At 41.9% G+C, this 17,024-nt stretch overlaps 1 protein-coding gene across 1 annotated transcript in view; it reads right to left on the bottom strand.

The window, feature by feature from the left end:
- Positions 1–16,798, bottom strand: part of LOC138962989 (uncharacterized) — a gene marked incomplete at its 5' end in the record, with an annotated part of 19,397 nt that extends 2,599 nt beyond the window's left edge. The window contains 11 exon segments of the mRNA XM_070334962.1: positions 628–802; positions 1,216–1,416; positions 2,247–2,461; positions 3,566–3,655; positions 5,158–5,380; positions 8,064–8,308; positions 10,392–10,612; positions 14,297–14,388; positions 15,187–15,357; positions 15,828–15,987; positions 16,682–16,798. Of these exon segments, the coding sequence (XP_070191063.1) occupies positions 628–802; positions 1,216–1,416; positions 2,247–2,461; positions 3,566–3,655; positions 5,158–5,380; positions 8,064–8,308; positions 10,392–10,612; positions 14,297–14,388; positions 15,187–15,357; positions 15,828–15,987; positions 16,682–16,798 (1,910 nt within the window).
- Between the last annotated feature and the right edge of the window lie 226 nt (positions 16,799–17,024).

The raw sequence follows: 17,024 nt of genomic DNA, 5'->3' as shown, positions 1-17,024 counted from the left end.
TTTAGCAAGAATAATTTAAACAACAACAACAAACAACAACAACCAACCAACAACCAACAAACAAACAACCAACAAACAACCAACCAACAACCAACCAACCAACAAACAACCAACAAACAGCCAACAACCAACCAACAACCAACCAACAACCAACCAACAAACAACCAACAAACAACCAACAAACAACCAACAAACAACCAACAAACAAACAACAACCAACAACCAACAAACAACCAAAAAACAACAACAAAACAACAAACAAACAACCAACAAACAACCAACAAACAACCAACAACAAACAAACAACAAACAAACAACAAACAAACAACAAACAACAAACAAACAACAAACAACAAACAACCAACAAACAACAAACAAAAAGCCAACAAACAAACAACAAACAACAAACAAACAACAAACAAACAAACAACAAACAAACAACAAACAAACAACAAACAACCAACAAACAACCAACAAAAAGCCAACAAACAAACAACAAACAAACAACAAACAACCAACAAACTACAAACAAACAACAAACAAACAACAAACAAACAACAACAAACAACAACAACAACAACAACAACAACAACAACAACAACAACAACAACAAACAGATACACTTACCCTCTGTAACATGCCATCCATCGTCAAACCAGAGCGCCATGGACCTGGCTTCCACCTCAAAGTCCACCTTGATGTCAGCGCCCCCTGTCGGCAGGGAGTAGCGCTTGAACCACACCAGCTGCAGCTTGGGGGCCGGGACTGTGTTGTTGCGCCATGCGATGTACACTTGGGACACCTACATTCACGATCAAGATTAGTGAGTAAATGTCTGGCACCGCTTCTGTTATTCCAGGTCAAACTTTCCAACTGATGCTGCTTGCTGAGTAAATGAACACACGAGCTACGTTTTGTATAAAGACTTCCAGGTCAATTTCTTCATTGACCTAAAACAACAACAACAACAACAACAACAACAACAACAACAACAACAAACAACAACAAACAACCAACAAACAACAACAAACAACAACAACAAACAACAACAAACAACAAACAACAACAACAACAACAACAACAACAACAACAACTAGTCAGCACCGTCCCAGATCCATCCAAAGAAAACATTTTGACTGTTTGTTTTCCCGTTTTACCGACGCTTTTCTTTACCGAAAAATGTATATCCTACACACATACATTTAACTGACCTACCTCATCAGCTTCATATTTGCCCGTGTTCTTGACCCAGAAAGAACCGGTCAGTGGCTGTCCGGCCGTGACAGTGGTGGTGTGGACAGAGGCTGTGTACTCAAACGTGGTATAGGACAGTCCGTAGCCAAACGGGTAGAGCGGCTCCCCCTCAAAGTAGCGGTACGTCCTGCCCTGCATCGAGTAGTTCACCATGGGAGGAAGCTGCAAGCCGCAGGGAAAACCAGCATAGAGGCGGAGAGAACTGGAGGGGATTGGAGAGAGAGAGAGAGAGAGAGAGAGAGAGAGAGAGAGAGAGAGAGAGAGAGAGGGGGTGAGAGAGGGAGAGAGAGTGAGGGAGGGAGAGAGAGTGAAAGACACCTAAAAAGTATTCCAGTTTGATTTAAAATGAAATAAAATATTCCAGTTAAAGAAGGACTGGTTATAAACAAACAACAAAAGCAATAAATTACTAGAACACAGCCAAAGTCGTCAGGGGTAAGCACTTCACGGACACCAAAGTTGGCGTCGCAATGCTTCTGTGGCAACAGAGCCAAAGATCTTCAATTTTTAAATCAATGAAAAGAGCAAAGAACATTCAAGGCAAAACAATACAGAAATGGAAGTAAGGCATTAAATCAAAACAATACTAATTATGATATAAAAGAAATGCCACAACTTCTTGAAGTGTCTTGGGTCCCGTGTTCGATCATGATATCTCTTTCGTTTATGATTCTCGTAGCCGATATATCTCTTAACTCTTGTAATTGAGTTTCGTCTCCATAATTTAGTTTTTTGTGGGTTTTTTTTCATCTATGTATGTATGTCAAGAATACATGTGTGAGTGTGCGTGTGCGAGCGTGCATGCGTGCGTGTGTGCGTGTGTGCGTGCGTGTGTACGTGCTTGGGTGCGTGCGTGTGTGTATGTATGTGCGTGCGTGTGTACGTGCTTGAGTGCGTGCGTGTGTGCGTGTGTGCGTGCGAGCTTGCGTGCGTGCGTGTGTGTGTCAGTGTGTGTGGGCTTTCAAGCCCATCTTTTACAAAAGAAAACTTACCTGGGATGCTAGCAACGGCCATGTGTAGGGCAGTCTCCCAGCAGGCACCGCGCCTTTGACGTCATTCAACAGGACGTGACGTACCGCTTGCCCTGTAGCCTGAGCGGGAAGAAAACACTGCATAATGGCGCGCACATCTGGATCCCGATCGGCAAAGGAAATGTTGACAGGACCGGCAGTGAACAGCAGTAACACGACAGGCGTGTGGGAATGGACTGTAAAGAAAACAAGAGGCGAAGCCATCAAGGCTCACGTAAGAAATCGACAAACAGTAACACACACACACACACACACACACACACACACACACACACACACACACACACACACACACACACACACACACACACACACACAGAAAGAGCATAGGTGAAACTGTGCAAGAAAGCGAGACACTAGATCTAGATCTGTCTGTCTGCATGTAGCCTACTTACAGGGACACGACTGCCAACTAGTCTCGGCCCGCTCAAAATAATAATGACCGAGACTTTCAGTACTTCCTTCGCGTGACGTCTAACCCTCTTACGTCATAATGTGACGTCAATGTAATGTGACGTCTTCAAATGTTAGAGTTTCTACCACAGACATACACACGCACGCACGCACGCACGCACATACGCACGTACACACGCACGCACAGACAGACAAAGTTACGATCGCATAGGCTACACTTACGTGAGCCAAAAACGAATGCAGTACGTATTAATGCTGGATAGTGCGTTCAAAAATACGAAAACAAGGTCGACTGTTACGGCGAAAAGTTTGCAACCCCGTGCTGTCATTGTTAAGAACAATCGATAAGTATTGAAGGTGTTAAGCATTTTAACGTACCTTTATCCATTCTGAGCACGTGTTGGAAGATAAACTCAGCGACGCTCCGTACCAAACATGGCAATTATTTATCTATTTACTTGTTCATTCATTCATTCATTCAATTATTGATTGATTTATCAAATTAAGTACCTATAATATGTGACCCTCCACCACGGAATGAGTCGCATGTCACCTCGCACGGTTCTGTGCTAGGCTTAATATAAGTCTGGGGGTGTCTGGTAACAGTGTGAGGGTCACCTTAATCACAGACTTATAACTCGAAAAGTGTTCGCTCTTTTCTAAAACGGTTTTCACCACTGAATAGAGCATAAAAAAACTCTTTAGGAAAATGTAAAAATATGAAAATCATGCAAAGGTGACATGCGACTCATTCCGTGGTGGAGGGTCACATATGTACTTTTTTAATTTTTTATAACAGATTTTTATTCATTCATTCATGCATTATCTTGTCAGTCTTCATTATGCGTACGGTATGCGAAACTTACTGTGTTCTAAGACATCCAGCAGAAGAGTTTTCTGGTGTCCCGGTAGCTCTGTGCCTGCTCTGTCATGACTCTCCTTTTCCACAGCTGCGCCTGGAATTGTTTCATGTCAATATTTGTTTCACTTTGACTCAAGCAAAATGCCATCTTGCTTTACTCCCAGATTTGCAGCAAAATAAGTTTCGATACAACTCATTGTTTCTTTCTTACAAAACGATGTAATTTATGTGTGCAACAGAACAGCAAACTGAAAACACACACGTCGAAAAATGTTGTAAACAATCTGGAGCTCTCTCTCTCTCTCTCTCTCTCTCTCTCTCTCTCTCTCTCTCTCTCTCTCTCTCTCTCTCTCTCTCTCTCTCTCTCTCTCTCTCTCTCTCTCTCTCGGTGCACCCTCTCTCTCTCTATCTCTCTCTCTCTCTCTCTCTCTCTCTCTCTCTCTCTCTCTCTCTCTCTCTCTCTCTCTCTCTCTCTCTCTCGCTCTCAAGAATGAGTTGTCAGTTCAAGTATAAACAGGAAAGAAATTCAGATTAGACATTTCAAAAAGTACACCTTTCAAAATGAAGCGGCTAAAAAAAACAAGTTCCAACTGTAGACTTCTAATAACTGTATGTATTTTAAGAGCAAGCTTCTTCGATCCTTGTCTCTGCTTCTACATTTTTACATTTAGTCAAGTTTTGACTAAATGTTTTAACATAGAGGGGGAATCAAGACGAGGGTCGTGGTGTATGTGTGTGTGTGTGTGTGTGTGTGTGCGTGTGTGTGTGTGTGTGTGTGTGTGTGTTTGTGCGTGTGTGTGTGTGTAGAGCGATCTTTATGACATTTTACATGAGAGTTTCTGGGTATGATATCCCCAGACGTTTTTTTCATTTTTTCGATAAATGTCTTTGATGACGTCATATCCGGCTTTTTGTAAAAGTTGAGACGGCACTGTCACACCCTCATTTTTCAATCAAATTGATTGACATTTTGGCAAAGCAATCTTCGACGAAGGCTGGACTTTGGTATTGCATTTCAGCTTGGAGGCTTAAAAACTGATTAATGACTTTGGTCATTAAAAATCTGAAAATTGTAATTAAAATAATTTTTTTATAAAATGATCCAAAATTACGTTCATCTTATTCTTCATTATTTTTTTTATTCCAAAAACATATAAATATGTCATATTCGGATTCAAAACAAGCTCTGAAAATTAAAAATATAAAAATTATGATTAAAATAAAATTTCCGAAATCGATTTAGAAACAATTTTATCTTATTCCTTGTCGGTTCCTGATTCCAAAAACATATAGATATGATTTGTTTGGATTAAAAACACGCTCAGAAAGTTAAAATGAAGAGAGGTACAGAAAAGCGTGCTATGCAGCACAGCGCAACCACTACCGCGCTAAACAGGCTCGTTAATTTCACTGCCTTTTGCACGAGCGGCGGACTACGGTCATTGTGAAAAAATGCAGTGCGTTCAGTTTCATTCTGTGAGTTCCACAGCTTGACTAAATGTAGTAATTTCGCCTTACGCGACTTGTTATAATGTCTTATTTTAAACAGATCGAAATCAGTGCAGTTGCATTCAAAGCTGAAAACACATAACTTACCCGTTCCCAAGACAACAAAGATAATGTTTGTTCCGCTGATTGCTTTCAGTACTTCCGACGAGTTGTACGTTTTGCAATTATTGTCATCACAACCAGCGGCATAGTGCACACTGGAAGCCACGGCCTTCAGAGCATCCAGAGGTGTGGTCACATCGCTTTGCGGCGGATGGGGAGAGTAGGTCCCGAACTGCTGGTAGGCGTTGTTAGCCATTGGACCCACCACCTTGAACACACACAACAAGAGGAGATATATATAAGATTTTTTAAATATTTGTTGAAGAATTCACTTGGCAGCGGATGGGGAGAGTAAGTGCCGAACTGCCGGTAGGCGTTGTTTGCCATTGAATCCGCCACCTTGAACACAAACAACAAGAGGAGATATAAGATGTTTCTAATTGAAGAATTCGCTTGGCGGCGGATGGGAAGAGTATGTCCCGAACTGCTGGTAGGCGTTGTCCACCACCTTGAACAACATACTATAAGAGGAGATATATAAGAGTTTTATAGATGAAGAATTGGCTTGGCAGCGGATGGGGAGAGTATAGGTACCGAACAGCTGGTAGGCGTTGTTTGCCATTGGACCTATCACCTTGAACAACAAACAACAAGAGGAGATACATGTAATAGAGTTTTATAACAGACGAATTCCGAAAATAACTCTGTCTGGTTTGTATGGGTTGTGAAAGAGTGAATGCCCTTGCTTGACGTTGCCAGACATGATAGCACACAATGGGAAACACAACCCAAGGCACTCTTTGGGCACAACAAACGGTGTTTGAAAATAACTTTGCCGGTGTAACACGAGAAAATTACTCCCACAAGATTTTTACTCCGGAGTAAACATTTCGTACGAAAAAGTTACTCCCTTTACGAAAAAAGCACTCCCCCATTACACGAGAAAATTACTCCCCAAGACAGGTGAGTTCCGAGTAAACATTTCGTACAAAAATGTTACTCCCCTGACGAATAAATAACGAATAAATTACTTCACCCCAACACGAGCAATTTAACTTCCCATGCCAGGTGTACGAAATTTGTACTCCCTTGTCCCCTGTTAGTCTTGGTGGTGGAAGGAGGGTAGCGCGACATTCGTGTGCGCGAGATTACTTATTGGCATTATCCCTTCGCCCACATCCCATTTTTGCGTACGAGATTTTTACTGGAAGTAAAAAAAAATGGGGAGTAAACATTTCGTGGAGGGAGTAATGTTTTCGTGGCTTGGGGAGTTCTTTTCTCGTACGAAAAGTGTACTCGGAGTAAGAATTTCGTACGAAATATTTACTCCGGAGTAAATGTTTCGTGGAGTAAAAATTTCGTGTTACACCGGGTTTGTATGAGTTGTAAAGGAGTGAATACCCTTGCTTTTAGTGTGACAAACAATCCACGGGCCCATCACTAGCGAGGGGTGTGCCTGAAACACGTGGACAAGGGGCACGTGTAGATTATTTTCTTGCCAAAAGCAAGGGTATTCACTCTTTCACAAACCACTCAAACCCGGTACAGTTATTTTCAAAGATCGTCCATTGTGCCCAAAGAGTGCCTTGGGTTGTGTTTCACATTTTTTCTGCCATATCTTACCACGCCAATGAAAAAACAAATAACATAATTTTCTTTTATAGTGTGCGTTAAGATAGAATCGAAACGTACATTTGTATATTACAATACTTCGTTCTGATTGGAAAACTCTTCTTTCTTTTTTTCTTTTTTTTTTAGAAACTTTGGTATAAAACCAGATCAAACAAAAATGTACTTCCTCAAGCGAATTCCTTCTTGGCATTTCCCACAGATATGACAGCAGAATTCGTTTTCATACAACTCAAGATTTCATTCTTACGGATTTAAGACATTCGTTATTTGTCCTTCACATTATGTCTGCAAAATAGCAAGCCGAATGACCACAAAAAAACACGAAAAATAGTTTTCAACGTTCGGCTTTCAATGTTCCCTTCATTACACCATTTGTTGTTTGTCCGAGTTTTAATTCCAAAAACACCTACTTATGACAGTTTCATCATACCATCCTGAAGATGGCAGTTTGTCACTGCCAAAATATTGATTAAAGGCACAGTACGCCTCCCGTAAACCATCACAGATACGGTCAGGCTTTTACACACAGTACAAACACCATTTCATTTAAACACTCACCGATTGAGAACATCCTAGGTGCCCTCCGTAAAGAGCGAACAATTTTCAAAGAATTTATTTTTGCGTGGTTTATCTTACCCCTGAGCCATCGTGAACCCGTGTGATCCTGTTTTCCCTTTTCACAATGCAGTCGTCATAGTTAGTCATTTGAATGCGACTCGACTACAATAGCACGAAACAACGGCTGTGGTTCACAAGAACTCTAGCGATGGCTTTTGACTGTTGAGAGGAACGGCGATTTGCACTGATAAACCGGCCGTCGTCTGCTACGACCCTTGCGTGACCCTGCTTCCGGGCTTTTCTTTTTTTAAACTTTCACAACTTCGAATTGTTCTGATCTTGTCTTGATGAAAAACGAATTCTTTTATGATTAAAGAATGTTTGTGTAACAAGCTGTCAATTTATTATTTAGATTTTAAAAGTTAGGTCTAGCGCAAAAACGAGGCGCCGTTGTTGTTAACGGAACAAGTCTACGAAAATAAATTCTTTGAAAATGTCTCACGCTCGACAGAAAGCAGCCAGGATGTTCCCGTTCGGTGAGCGTTCAAATGGAAGTATGCTTGTACTGTATTTAGACGCTCGGGGAGCTCTGTGATGGTTTACGGGAGGCTTACTGTGCCTTTAAGAACATACCAAACCTGGTTACTATTTTTGTTTCAATGAATGTTTCGTGTAGTCTTTAATCAAACGTTCAAATAGCTACCCTCCGTGTTTTTCAATATTTTTTTTCTAAAAATGCATTATTCACATAGTAGACCTACCCCAGCCGTTCCAATGTTTTTAAGAGGCAAAATGCCATCATTCTTCAGCAGCACAAAAGATTTCATGGCTGCCTCAAGAGCCAAAGCCTTATGGTCAGGAGTCAGCACATCATTGAACCCCAGTTTGGTGTAGGGGTTCATTTCCGGTGGGTCAAACTCGCCCAGCCTCATTCTGGTGTAGAACAATGGCTTGACCATCTCTCGGACCTTAGCCTCCGTCACCTTGCTTTGGTTGATGGCAGCCACTGTCGAAAGTAGGCAAGTTGGTTTGTAGAGCAAAGGGCGTCTTATGTCAAATATTTATATTGTACAAGTCATTCATATTTTTCAAAGGCAACAGCACTAAGTGAAAGAGGGGTACATAATGCATTAGAAATACCTTAAATAATACTCAGGCGTAAGCCCCTGTGTATACACGTACAAGCATAAAGATAGTGTAAGTGGAAATGTGCACGTTATTCCGCCAAATGGCTCATAATGATGTGGTATGTAAACTACTCACAAAAAGTTAGGGAACACCCTTCATTTTCATGTGTTTTTGCAAATCGATGCTATTGTCAAAACTTTGTAAGCTACAACGCTGATCTTACACACACGCACAGAGTGGACTCCTGCCTTTGTTGTACAGGCTTGGTGTGCTGCACGTGCTACTCGGGCGTCAGTGGCTGAGCGTTGAAAATTGGTGAAAAGTTGGAAAATGTTAGCGTTTTATGCTGACACCATTTTTTCTATAGCGTGTTTCTGACAAAATGATGCACTGCACGTGGAAGCTTGATGCTTTGACTGTGAACACTGGTCACTGGTTACTCAATAAAAGCCAGGGCCTGGGCGGATCAGGGCACAACATCACGATGGTCGGACGACAGAAGTTAAGCCTGCTGGACAGAGGAAGAGCCATAGGGTGGTTCCAAGACGGTGTTGGCGTACGGGAGATTGCCAGAAGGCTTCTGGTGTCCCCCTCCGTCATCACAAGACTGCGACAGCGCTTCCAGGCCACTGGACTAGTTCAAGACAGGCCTCGCCCAGGCAGACGAAAGAAGACCACAGCAAGAGAAGATCGTTTCATCACAAGACAGGCCCAGACAGTGCGAACTTTCACTGCAAACCGTATCAAAAGGCAATTACGGGCTGCTACCAACACCAACGTCAGCACACAGACTGTTCGCAACCGCCTGCATGCTGCCCAGTACCCCGCCCGTCGTCCATCCAAGCGCCCCAAGCTTACCCTCGTCCACAAGAGAGCTCGCAGAGTTTGGTCCAGGCGTCACATTCTCTGGAGACGTCAGCAGTGGGCTGTGGTCCTCTTCGCTGATGAGTCAAGGTACAGCCTGGAGCACAACGACGGCCGTGTGCGCGTGTGGAGGCGACAGGGGGAGCGCTACAACGATGACTGCATTCAGCAGGTGACTGCCCATGGTGGGGGTTCCATCATGGTATGGGGTGGGATCTCTGCCCATCACAGAACCCCCCTCTACCTCATCCAAGGCAGACTGAACGCCCAGCGCTACAGGGACGAGATCCTTCGCCGTTTTGCTAAACCCACATTACAGCAGATTGGAGCCCACTCCGTTTACATGGATGACAACGCCACGCCGCACCGTGCTCGGCTGGTAAACGCCTTTCTCCAGCAAGCAGGGGTTGTCAGGATAGACTGGCCATCCTGTAGTCCGGATCTGAACCCTATTGACAACTTTTGGGATGCACTGGAGCGCCGAGTGCACGACAACCACCCTCCACCACAAAACCTGCAACAGCTCTGGGGATTCCTTCAAGCAGAGTGGCAGACTGCACCCCAGGCTAACCCGAGGAGGCTTGTCGAGTCCATGAGACATCGCTGCACTGAGTGCCTGGCAAATCGTGGAGGCAGCACTCATTATTGACTTTGTTTTCGTGATTTTCACACAGTCGAATGAACTTTGAAAATTTGGTGACTTTTGAAAATGATCCCTGCTGTGTTTAAAAATTTGCCAAAAATGGATTTGTCCATTCATCGCTTTGATTGTTTTGCATTCAAACTGTCGAATAATGAAATTAAATATGTGCGAATGATCATCATTGTGTCTTGACTGGTTTTGGTGCATTGCGTAATATAAAAAGTGTTCCTTGACTTTGTGTGAGTAGTTTAGTATGTTATTCATTTAAGTTTTATTATTAGTGTAATCACTCTTTAGGGCGAGGGCTTGTCGTAAAAAGGCAACCGCTTTGTGCTTATACCATTACCCTCGTAAATTAAAGACATTGTCGTCGTCATTGTCATGGTCATTGTCATTGTTATTGTGTTTGGTAACTACCTATCTCGTCAGTAAATCGTATGTTTAAAGTACATACCAAGGTTTCCGTATACAGAACCAACTCCACCAAGCTCCAGGTTGCAACCAGCCTTGACGCAACCAGCCGCAGCATCTACGTTGTTATGAAAATAGTGGTGCTTCATCGTGGTGAACTTCAACGCTCCCCCGTCACTGACCACGTAGCCTTTAAACCCCCACTCCTTGCGAAGAATCTCCGTCAGAAGCTTTTCGTTTGCACATGCTGGTATGCCGTTGACTCTGTACAGTGTTAATAAAAAAAGAAAACACAAAAATTCAGAGCCTTTAAAACCCCACTATTTGTGTATAATCTCCGTTAGAAGCTTTTCGTTTGCACACGCTGGTGTACCATTGACTCTGAATGGTTGAAGAAAAAAGACACAACTCGGAGACTTTAAAGCCCCACTATTTGTGTAGAATCTCCGTTTGAAGCTTTTCGTTTGAACACGCTGGTATACCATTGACTCTGAATTGTTAGAAGAGGAAATTAAGACACAACTCGGAGCCTTTAAAGCCCCACTATTTGTGTAGAATCTCCGTTTGAAGCTTTTCGTTTGAACATGCTGGTATACCATTGACTCTGAATTGTTAGAAGAGGAAATTAAGACACAACTCGGAGCCTTTAAAGCCCCACTATTTGTGTAGAATCTCCGTTTGAAGCTTTTCGTTTGAACACGCTGGTATACCATTGACTCTGAATTGTTAGAAGAGGAAATTAAGACACAACTCGGAGCCTTTAAAGCCCCACTATTTGTGTAGAATCTCCGTTTGAAGCTTTTCGTTTGAACATGCTGGTATACCATTGACTCTGAATTGTTAGAAGAGGAAATTAAGACACAACTCGGAGCCTTTAAAGCCCCACTATTTGTGTAGAATCTCCGTTAGAAGCTTTTCGTTTGAACATGCAGGTGTACCATTGACTCTGAATGGTTGAAGAAAAAAGACACAACTCGGAGCCTTTAAAGCCCCACTATTTGTGTAGAATCTCCGTTAGAAGCTTTTCGTTTGAACATGCAGGTGTACCATTGACTCTGAATGGTTGAAGAAAAAAGACACAACTCGGAGCCTTTAAAGCCCCACTATTTGTGTAGAATCTCCGTTAGAAGCTTTTCGTTTGAACATGCAGGTGTACCATTGACTCTGAATGGTTGAAGAAAAAAGACACAACTCGGAGCCTTTAAAGCCCCACTATTTGTGTAGAATCTCCGTCAGAGGCTTTTCGTTTGAACATGCTAGTGTACCGTTGAATCTAAATTGTTAGAAGAGAAAACACGAAAATTCAGAGCCTTTAAAAGCCCACTCTTTGTGTATAATCTCCGTCAGAGGCTTTTCGTTTGCACATGCTAGTGTACCGTTGAATCTAAATTGTTAGAAGAGAAAACACGAAAATTCAGAGCCTTTAAAAGCCCACTCTTTGTGTAGAATCTCCGTTAAAAGCTTTTCGTTCGCACATGCTGGTATACCATTGACTCTGAATGTTTAGAAGTAAAGCACGAACATTCAGAGCCTTTAAAAGCCCACTCTTTGCGTAGAATCTCCGTTTAGAGGCTTTTCGTTTGCACACGCCAGTATGCCGTTGGCTCTGCATTGTTAATGAGGAAAGAAAAAGCTTAACGTGGTATACTAATGACTCTGGAATGACACACAACAACAACTAAAAAAGAAACACACAGTAGCACAGAAATATTAACAGCTATTGTGTTTTCAGCGTAGCAATAGGGTCCGATATTTAGACGAGACAAGTATAATGCCGACGAGTCGAAGACGAGTCGCGTTATACTTGTTCGAGTCTAAATATCGGACCCTATTGCTACGCTGAAAATACAATAGCGATTATATAGCTGTTCTGACCTTTATTTGTTGTTCCAAACTTACAAAATGACAGTTTTTGCGTCGATGCGTTGATCTCAGGTTTTGATAGCAGACGCCGTTTCTTATGCGCATTAGTTTTGCGCAGGCGCCACACTGACTTTGGAAAAAAACTCGATTTGACAACACAGCTGTTAAAGGCATAATGTACGCGCTCCCGTGTTTACAAAGTGTAGTTTGCCCACAATCGATGTCAAATGCATCATAAGGCCATATAATGACGATATGTCGCAATGCGCGGACCAAATACATGCATTACAGCTTGTTCTAGCCTCTGAAAAAGTGAGGATGCCAACAAAGACGCGGAGTTATTTCCCTTGCGTCAACGTTCCCTCTGTTGGCAAATCTATAAATAGGACGATCTAGATCAAAATAAAAATTCAAATATCTCAACATTTAAGGGGTCCTAGACCACAATATTTTGCAGGGAACTTAATTTAGCATGTCTCCAGCTGTTGGTAAAGCAATTAGCGTGTATATTCATCGAGTTAATATGCCTTTAAACAGCTTTTTATTAGTTCATTCGTATACAACAAAAAGAAGTTTGAGTTTTTTTTAAATTTTGAACAAGACTACTTATGAAGAAGATCAAAACACAACATCAACGGAAAACTAGAAACAACTGAAGAACAAGGATGCAACAAGGGGAGGAAAAGAGAACAGCTAATCCGTACAAAGCGAGCAGACGGCAGCGACGTTTCCGGTTTGGGTGAATGGCATTTATACTTGTCTCGTCACGAAGCGAATTTTTCAAACTCAGTTATAAACGACTACATGGATGTTAGTGCCATGGGTTGTACATCAATACTTCAGAGGGGAAGTGGGGTATTTAGTGTGGAGTTACGAGATAAGAAAAGCCGAATGCGAAAATTTGAGTCAGTCGGCAACTGTGAACTAAGCTCACAGGCACACAAAAACGGCTGTTCCGTTGTACTCCCCTGTTTGTACTACATCTTTCGACTTTAGGCATTTTGTGGTGTTTAGGGACAGAAAATAATAGGTTTAGTCCTGTTTCATCGGGAAGTTAGCAGAAAAGGGTATGCTATCGACATCTGTAAAGCTGAAAAACATTCCCGAGAAGAATTTCAAGTTGTCAGTGTTGTCGATCAGTGAAACATCGTGTGGTACAGGTGGGTAAACCGGAACCATGCGTCTTTGTTATTGACAATTATGCTTTTGGATATTGAGAAAAACGGCCGACTTCCGTAGCTTTATGCTTTGATGATCGGAAGAGACCATCCAATCACAGCCCCCGAATTCCCCCACGTGTTCATCAGCATAGCTATATATGTAGATAATGTATACAAACAGTGTTAATAATAATATAAGGAGCAATGACATTTGAATATTTCAACATTGATCTATGAAACAAACCCTATTTTGGTGACACAATATACCTTTAAAGAAAAGTCATGGGCGGATTATCTACTCTTTTGTTTTTTTGTTGTGTTAAATTCTTGTTTATTATCATTATTTATTATGAACGTTTTAATGTTTTGTTTTACTCTAATTATTTTTTTTAATGTTTAAAATAAATAAATAATTAATTAATAACAAAAAAAATTTAAATCCTAGGCCTGCGGCTAGGGGGGGGACTATACCGGTACCATTTGAGAATCAGACCAAATGAGAATTCAACTATTTGAGAACATCCTTTTTTTTTCAATCACCACATCGAAGGCCTGCGGCCCGGGGGGGGGGGGGGGGGAGGGTCACATGGTTTATTTGTTTGTTTGTTTCAGACCCACACCCATATACACACATTTCACATTTAAACCATTTGTCGGCCCCCTGTCGATATTTATCGACTAAGTTCCTTGTTGATGTTGATGTTGCTGTTGACTTAGCTGATAAAACAATTTAGTATGAAATCCAAACTCTGCACCAAAAGCAGCAAAGCTGGTAATTTTGGGAGATGTCCAACTAGAAATATGTCATATAACCACTTGTAATCAAGTGGGCAGGGGCCTGAAATGAATTACATGAACTCGTCAAGAATGCCAAGTATGTCTAATATAATGAAAACGCATACACATGAACTAGTTAGATATTTACGCGTTATAGCTGCACATAAGACTGTAGGTTCCAGCTTCCACGCATCGTCTGAAGGCAGGTAGGAAGGTCATTCTCCAGTCCCTCTCCGTAACCTGAAATAAAAACACAACAGATATTATAATTAACAGACAGAATCTTGAACATGTTCTTCTCCTTTTCTTAAATCGTTTGTCAAGCACGTCGTTTTGTGGTCTTTATATAATTATTCACGCTTTTTCACAGTTTTACATAATGCTCCTTAATTTCAGACTTAATGAAGTGATTTCAAACTAGTGGTATTTGCATCGATATATGTGGTATATGTATTACATATTCTTTTATTAAAGTTTACCACGTAACGTGGCATTAAAAGAAATATTTGTTATACGAACACGTAAATCCGTTTTCTGATTTCGAATTGCAATATCTGAGCGAGAGTGCATTTATTACTGCAGCACAATCATATATCATGGATTATTTAACCAAGAAGAAAAGCTGTCCGTGCGATTTTAAGAAAATAAACGTTCGCGTCTAGCATGGAGAAATAGCTGTGCGTATCTGCGTTTGTAACTCCACAGATAGTAACTCGTACAGTGGAATCCTTTTTAAGACAATAACAATAACGATAGCAATAACAATAACAGCACTTTATTGTCTATTAAAATATTACATAAGAATGGAACATTTTCTTCGGCACACCCTGCCTGCCTGCAAACGATTGCATGTATATACTAACCTCCAAAGATCTTAGAAAACCAGGTCTTGAAAAGGAGGTAGTCTTAAAATGGGGTACATTTATAGAGGATATGAACATAAAATCTGAAAAAAACAAGGTCTTAAAAAGGGGGAAGTCTTAAATTTGTTTGGGGGAGGGGGGGTGTCTGAAATGGGGACTTGCAAGGTATTCTCACCTGCGCATTGAAAGACGACCTGCTGACTGGGATATTCTCAGGCCCACCGTAAGCATCAAAGTGTTTACATCCACCGCTGGCACGGACGTAGCGCGTGTCGTTGCCTTGGAGACCTTGGATGTAGGCGGCAGCGAAAGTGCCGGAGAGGTAAGGGTCCTCTCCGTATGTTTCCTGGAAGAAAAGGGATTGTTTCTTTTATTGTGTTAATGGACGAAGGGAAGCAACTTCAGTCAGTCGCCTTGAGTCGCCTTGTGGTGAGATATGTGCGCGTTATAATTTCTCGTATTATTAGTAGTAGTAGTAGTAGTAGTAGTATTGTAAGGACGTAATGATGACTGACCCTTCAGGCAACGCACACAACACGGTGTAAGCATGGCTCAATGAATCCTTTTTTTCCGCCAACATATTGCGTGCATATCAAAAAGATTATTTTCAAATTACTATATGGGCATCTGGTAACATAAAACTGCTGGGACTGAACGCGTGACGACTGTTCAGTCGGCAGCCAAGCCGTTGTGGCAGCAGTTGTTGCTAGCCGCGATGTGCATATTTTTAAAAGAAAAGATCATCATTTTTGTAACAAGGGAGACCACTTCATCTTAGTTTTGTAGAACAACCAAAGAACACAATCTACACTGCACCTGATTTCTTCCCCAGCGAGAGTCCCTCATGATGTTGATCACGGGAGAGAAGCAGGACAGGCCTGTGTTTTTCAAGTGGTTACCTCCCTTGGCATACTCGTTGTTCTTGCCTCTAACTTCTACCGCTGTCACTTCCGCCATTCGAAAAATCAGATCTGTGCTGAAAATGTATTTGAATTGCTACTTTCTTTAACTATTATAATTTTTGTTTTTAAACATCTAGTCAAGTTTTGACTAGACGAGGGTGGTGGTGGTGGTGGAGGTGATGTTGGTGTGTGTGTGTGTGTGTGTGTGTGTGTGTGTGTGTGTGTGTGTGTGTGTCACAGTGTGTGTGTGTGTGTGTGTGTGTGTGTGTGTGTGTGTGTGTGTGTGTGTGTGTGTGTGTGAGTGTGTGTGTGCGTGTGTAAGCGAGTGTGTCTGTGTTTCGTGTGTGAGTGTGTGTGTGTGTGTGTGAGTGTGTGAGTGTGTGTGTGTCTGTGTGCATGCGTGTGTTTGTGTGTGTGTGTGTGTGGCAATTCTGAGAAAATTACTGGACACATCTTTATGAAACTTGTTCTCGTTGTTTTGTCCATAAATGTCTTAATTGACGTCAGATCCGGCTTAATCCATGCTTCTTCTTTTTTTTATAAAGGTGATTGATCAATATGTTTGGTTAGGTTAATGAGAAACGTAATAGTTTGTAGATGTTTTTTGTTAATGTTACTAATGATGTATTTCGTGTGTCTTCATGTTCATGCAGCACAACTGGAATTTCTGAGTCTGAGATAATAAAGTGAATTTGATTTGATTTGATTTTAATGTTTCCCGCAAGTGGTTTTAAAAATGAATTAATAAATAAACGACTTGGAGATGACCTGAAAGTGGCAGCCATTCCTATGGACTGGGGGAAAGCCGTGGCGTTAGGTACTGCATCGCCGTGGAGGCATTCCTTGGACCACATGTACTGACCAATGCCCAGTCTCTCTATCGCTCTAGCTGGTTCTGAAGAAAAATGTTGACAAATTACTTACCAAGTACACACTAACACACACACTGACGTATGCACACACGCACACACATACACGCGCACGCACGCACGCTTATAAACATATACACACGGACGCACTCACGCGAATGCAGACGCTTGCACATAGACAGACGAACGCACGCGCGAATGCAGTCCCGGGAAAGAATGTTGGACACAAAAGCATGTGATGA

Source organism: Littorina saxatilis, linkage group LG3 (genome assembly GCF_037325665.1).
Source record: "Littorina saxatilis isolate snail1 linkage group LG3, US_GU_Lsax_2.0, whole genome shotgun sequence".
Lineage (NCBI taxonomy): Eukaryota > Metazoa > Mollusca > Gastropoda > Littorinimorpha > Littorinidae > Littorina > Littorina saxatilis.
The sequence above is the reverse complement of the archived record's forward strand: the minus strand, read 5'-3'. Positions and strand labels throughout refer to the sequence as shown.